This window comes from Glossina fuscipes, unplaced genomic scaffold, assembly GCF_014805625.2.
Source record: "Glossina fuscipes isolate IAEA_lab_2018 unplaced genomic scaffold, Yale_Gfus_2 57952, whole genome shotgun sequence".
NCBI lineage: Eukaryota > Metazoa > Arthropoda > Insecta > Diptera > Glossinidae > Glossina > Glossina fuscipes.
Window position 1 is genome coordinate 1 of NW_024001222.1, and position 6,312 is coordinate 6,312.

General features: G+C 34.6%; 1 protein-coding gene across 1 annotated transcript; it reads right to left on the minus strand.

Moving 5' to 3' along the window:
* Positions 1–1,156: 1,156 nt before the first annotated feature.
* LOC119643161 (origin recognition complex subunit 1-like) lies at positions 1,157–5,819 on the minus strand. The gene is made up of 5 exons (XM_038042507.1): positions 5,792–5,819; positions 5,453–5,624; positions 4,903–4,985; positions 1,916–2,174; positions 1,157–1,229 (listed from the first exon to the last, which is right to left on the minus strand). The coding sequence occupies exons 1-4, from the start codon at positions 5,817–5,819 to the stop codon at positions 2,026–2,028; spliced, it is 432 nt and encodes a 143-aa protein (XP_037898435.1). The 3' UTR covers positions 1,157–1,229; positions 1,916–2,025.
* Between the last annotated feature and the right edge of the window lie 493 nt (positions 5,820–6,312).

Consider the following 6,312-nt stretch of genomic DNA (forward strand, 5'->3'; position numbering starts at 1 on the left):
TCGAGATGGAGTCGATGTATGTTGTAATGCTATCTAGAGCTTTTTTTTATAGCAAAAGGGCTAATTTGGGAAATTGTTATTCTAGCATCGGTTGAAGAAATAACAATATATTTTTTATCAATAGGACTTATGTCACTGATTGGCAACACCGGAAAATTGGAATTTTTACTTTTTTTTCTTTAGGGGGATGTGTCACCTAATAGATGAAATCTATTCGGGTTTTTATCTAGCGGCCCAGGGGCCATTATGCCTTATTGTTGTCTATTGTTTGTTATTGGTGAAATAACCACTCACTTGAAAAGGTTTGGGAAACTACTGAATAAAAAATGTCAGATGTTTTTTTTTTTTTAATGTTTTTAAAGGAAAACACGTATGGTATTCGCAATGAACAGTTTTCGTAATAAACACACAAAAAATTCAATAAATTTTAATAAGTTTGAAAACTTTTAAAAACGTATAACGCAATAAATTGCAAAAATTTTTTCACAGAGAGAAAAATTTGACCACAGCGCTTGAACAGAGTTGCCGTTTTTGCAATCGTGACTAAAAATTACAACAATTTATTATTTGGACATATAAGCCACAAATCTATTGGCTTAGTCCATCTCTGTTCAACATACCAAAAAAAAAAAAAAAAGATACGTTATATGACGTTTGTGCTAGCGCTTTTTTCAATTCTCGAACCTCTTCATCGTAGCTGTCCAAGTCTAGTGAATACAGTGGCTGAGGCAAGATTACGATGTTATTTTTGAACAAAAACCAATGAATAAACAATGGCATGTGAGTTGGCGCATTTGCATCGTACAACGTCCATGCTCAAAACATCCGAAAAAATTACATGAGGTCACAGATATGTCGATATCCTCAGCGACTGCTCCAACTGTGACTCGACGATTCTTCATAATAATTGTCTTCACTGCTTCGATGTTTTCGTCGGTTATTGGCGTTCTGGTGCGTTTAGGCCTCGTCATTAACATCGTCTCGGTTTTCGGTGAGAAAATTTTGTACCATTTATAAACATTTCTCTTGCTCTAGCAAAAGATCGCCAAGTACACGGCTGATCATATCAAGATATGTCGCGGACATGTGCACCAAAATAAAAAAAAAAGAAAGTAACTCCTCGCAATCCAAGAAACATTTTTAATTAGTCGTAGGGTTTTAAACTGATAACTCTGTAGTATTTATACGTTAGAAATTTTTTCGGCTAAAAATCACGTTAGGTGTCGTTGCTAAAGACATAAATAAACAAGTTTGAATGCAAGCTTTAATGGTCGAGTCTTCTATGGTTTCAAAATAGTGTTACCTATCGATGTTGGCTTGGTTACAGGTAGATAAAAATATTAATAAGCATATAAGTTAAACCTTTTTTCAAATCGGATCTATAAGCCGAGGCAGCAATCTTTAAACAGACAGAACAGTCACGTGGTTCATTGATGCGTTAAAATATGAAACAAGATATCGCCTCCTGCATTTGAGTTAGACTTATCTGCCCTTTAATATTTATTTATGACGCGCACATGCGCTTTACTTTTCGAATTTACGTTCCATTCTACCCCGTGCTATATTAGTAAACGAAAGGAAAGCAAACATATTTACGGTCTATAGGCCTACTGGCTTTCCGGCATGAAGGTATTGAAAGTCGTCTGCTAAGGAGGTCGGAGTTTTAATACAAATCAATGATGTTATTGAGGAGACCAGAGAAACAGAATTCCTGCAGGAGAGTAAAGGAAAGTGCCTTTTGTATGAAGACCACGAATGAAAAATGTCTCTTAGCCAATGAGAAGTGTCTCTAAAACAACGGAAGGAGTCTCTACTTCAAAGAAAGGTGCCCCCAAATCAATGAAAAGTGCGTCTAAGTCGTCGACTAAAAAAAAAATTTTTTTTTTAATAAATTCGTTTAAAGATGCATGCTCACCAAGAAAGCATTTCAAAGCCAAGTGTGTTGTTTTCAAGCTTTTCGCTTAGGTGTAACAAGGTTTAGACGTACTGAACTTTCTCTACACTTCCGTACTTGCAGTCATTTTATTAAAGCAACTCGACACTCAATGGTACGGAGTTGTATTCGACATACTTTATATCGTGTGGTACTAAAGAACTGCCGATAGCGCTACGCCAACCCTGTACTGTAGGTCCAGGAGTATTTAACTCACTAGCCGGAAAATTGGAATTTTCATCTGAAAAAGAAAATTTATTTTTATTATTATTTAGCCCGAAGCATAACATTTTTTGATTGTAGCAATATAACGAATATTAACTTTAATTCTAAATTCAATAAAAAAAAGGCAAGTTTAGAAAAAACCCTTCCCTTCTTCACATAAACAAAAGGCCCATATAAGAGCTGTATGTCAATATGAGATTTTTTACTTTTTCTGTATAACTTCGTGCCATTTTTATTTAAAAATGATTTAATGTAAATAACCGCCTTTGGATTTTTGTAAAAATTTGATACGGAAATACCAATCTTTAGCCTTTCCATACAATTCTGCATTTAGTTAATCAACAAGGCGAATAATGTTAATTTTAAGTTCATTGAGGCGGGTGACCCTAAAGAAAAAGTGTAGTCAAGTTATAACGTTTGATCAATTCATTTACGAAATATAGGCCTTGAAGTTGAACTTTGCTCTCAATAGATTTGATTGCATCACCAGATCGTCTTGTTGGAACTGAATATCGTCCAAGTCGAAATCATCTAATTCAGCGTAAAACTGAAACAGTAATCATGCTTTTAAAGCGTACTCCATTGGCGTAATGGCATTTTTTTACGCTACCATTTGATCCGAATTCGTGATTTACATGAAGCATAGTGAGTTGTGCGGGTCGATCACGTTCATCACAAATTCTACGTAATGCGCGAAATACGTTAAACAATTGTGTATTTTTTTATGACACAAACATCAATTTTGATGAGAATCGAAAAAAATAAACGACGTAACTTTTAAAAAATGTATATCCGGATTGTAGAAAAATGCGTTACAGGTGCAATTCATACATGTTGTGATATATCACAATTAATTTAATTTTCGTTTAATATATTGTCTTCAAATAAAGACCGAAAATAAGATAGCGGGCTTGGCGTCAACAGTTTTATCGTCGCCTAAAGGTTTCTCATTCGTGGAAAGCTAAGAATCGTAAACGTACTACTATGGAAGAAAATGAAAGAATACCTAGAAGCTTCATTCAAGCATTCTTCGATGCTTTTCACCAAATAACAACCCTCTTCATCAACAATACCCACTAAAAAATTTTCGAGCACTCTCCGTGATAGCTAATAGACACAAACAGTTTTCAACTATTTTCCTACATCTCCTGTAGTATATTCAGATCATGAAATCGCAAAGGAGAAGAGCCATGTATTTCAAAAGCAAGCAACAAATTTCAAATCTAGTGGAGAATACAGCAAGCAATACCTCCAATAACTTGGAACATATTAAAATATATATAGCTGGCGTGGCAAATAATAGAATTTTAAATTCGACATCGATATTTTCGCGTTTAGGTGGTAAAACGGAAAAGTCATTGATTGAAGGAATGCAAAATCTGTTTTCGGTAGACAAAGCTATACGAGATAAATTTTTCTTCTTCTCTCTTTCCAATATTAATAAATGAATGAATGGCCACTATAATGTAGTTTTCTATAATTTTTTTCCCCTGCACGAAAAGAAAAGCTGGATTCGTTGCAGCGAGCCTCAATTGTGCATACCTATCCCACGTTTAGATCACCCGTTAACTTGCAAAAATATATGTGTATATCTGTAGCCGTATACTGTACCTACAATACTTTGATATGTTTTATAAGAATATTTATATATTTTTTTTAAATTCCATCAATAAAATAAATAAATAAATATGCATACATTCATATAACTGAGTTTTTAGTAAAAGACTCCATGCAGTAGGATGAAACACGTGCCATAGAACATAAACAAAATGAAAATGTTGCGGGGAGAATTTTTCTGAGGTGTTATTTCCCGCGAAAATCCAGCAACTTTTGTTTAGATTTATTAAAATTCCACCAGCCTTTGTTTAGCTTTATCAACATTCCACGAGCTTTTGTTTAGATTTATGAACATTCTATCAACAGTCTTAAACACTTCTAAACACTTTAAAATTAATCAAAGCTAAACATCAAAACCTATATAAACCTTCGTAAACAGTTTTAAACAGTCTTAAACGTCAAGCATTATGAAAACCAGTAAAAGTATTTTTTCAAATGAAATTTTTGCGTTTAAGTTAGTATTGTGTTTACAATGGCTTCCAAAGCATCGCCTTTGGCTCAAACTAAACAAGAAATCACTATTGCCAAACATTGTTATTGTATCGGCAGTAATGGCTTCCGAATTTCTAAAGGAGAAACTTAATTTGTTGGGCAAATTAGGCTGTGTACTTTGCATACTTGGCTCTACCATAATTGTCATACATTCACCCAAAGAAAAAGAAATAGAGGATTTAACAATTTTATTTGAAAAACTGCAAGATCCTGGTTTCATATTTTATATGGTATGTATATTTGGTTCAACACTTTTTGTGGCTTGTTTCGTGGCCCCAAGACACGGCAACAACAATGTTGTAGTTTATATTTATTTATGCTCAGGCATTGGCTCATTGACTGTTATGTCATGTAAGGCTTTGGGCAAATAGCTAGGGAGAAAAGGAAAGGAATAAGTATTTGCCTTTTCGGTAAGGCCCAATGCAAAGTATATGAGATATTTAAGATTCATGCGGTCCCAATATGTCTCAAAAGAATACACAATTCCTGGGCTCGGCCCAAAGCAAATACAGCTATGGCTTGCAATAGAATTTGTTCCAGGCGAAAACATCTTTTAATGGCCCGCACTTTAACGCTGGCTATCATTTCCGACAGGGCTTGTTGGATATGCAATATATTAGCACATATTTCTTTACCTTTTGAAGAATCTGCTACTTCAGTGGCACGACGGCAGATATCTAAAGTACGTCGGGCGTCTCCTGAGACGGCAGCTACTTTTCTATGTTAAAAAAAAAGAAAGAAAATAAAAATGATTTAATATCCTATTTTGGAGTACAAGAGTCTTTTGACAGCTATTATATGTGGAGATAAGATTAAAAAAAAAAAAAAAAGAGATATAAAAGGCAATACAAAAAAGGACTAGCCGACTATGTGAGAATCGCGACTACCAAGCCAATTTTCGCGAATTCAAATCTGTGTGGTGGAGTTCACCGTGGTCGTAGATGTAGTGAATGTTCAGTCGGTAAGAGTATAACACTTGGGAGGTATGGAAATTCGATTGAAAATTGTATGAATTCAAAAGGAGGTATGGAAATTCGATTGAAAAGTATACGATTACCCCGCCTGTGGCCACGGCCACTCTATTTCCACGCCTTCTTTCACTTCAAAAGATCGTTACTGTATTGCGTGAATAGAGGACATCTCGTTTCACATTCAAAACAAAAAAAAATTTTTCTGTCAACTCACCTCGCTACCAGTTGTATGGCATCGCCCTTGAAAGCCTCTGACCCACCTAATCGCCCCGTAACAATTTCTTGCGATTGCTTGTGGCTGTAGGGTTGAAAAGTGAGCCGTGTCAAACCCAATATAGAAATTACTTTACCTGTTAGTACGCGTTCAGGCAAGTCCACTGTATTGGCTATTTATTATCTTTAATTTCTTTATTATCATCTTCATCCGTAGACTTTATGTCTTTCTTTTTCTTTATAAGTTTCATCTGAAGTACTTTGACTAAAATTATCTTCTAGCCCATTCGAACTGTAAATTCACATAAATAAACATGTAAAATGTCTTTATATATCTTACTTGAATCAGTACCTTTTTGTGCCCTCATCATAATCCAATCTTAAAATAACATCTGACTGAGCGTGTTCGTAACGGCCGGGGGACCAACATCTTTCTCACAACATTTTTTAAATTCCTTGCTTGATTCAAATATATTTCGTGTAACTTTTGCGCCTCTAAGAGGAAAACGTAAATATTTTTTAATAAATTTGCACGCTTGATACACAACCTTTGTGGCATCAGAGTTTCTTCTTCTAAAGATTGCGTCGAAGGTAAATTTACTTTAAATTTAATTTAAATTTTCAACGAAATAATATTCTAATATATATATTTGGCTGAAACTTTGAAATTATTTTTTTAATTACCCTTCGTACTACAAAAATCTTTAGTCAAACTGGGCCATGCCAATAGTTCACTTAATAAGTCATCTACATAAGGATATTTACAACAAGAACCAACGCCATCAAAATAATTGCACATACAACACAACATATTGGAGACCAATGAATCGTCCTAATGCAAAAGAATATTAGAGAAGCAGC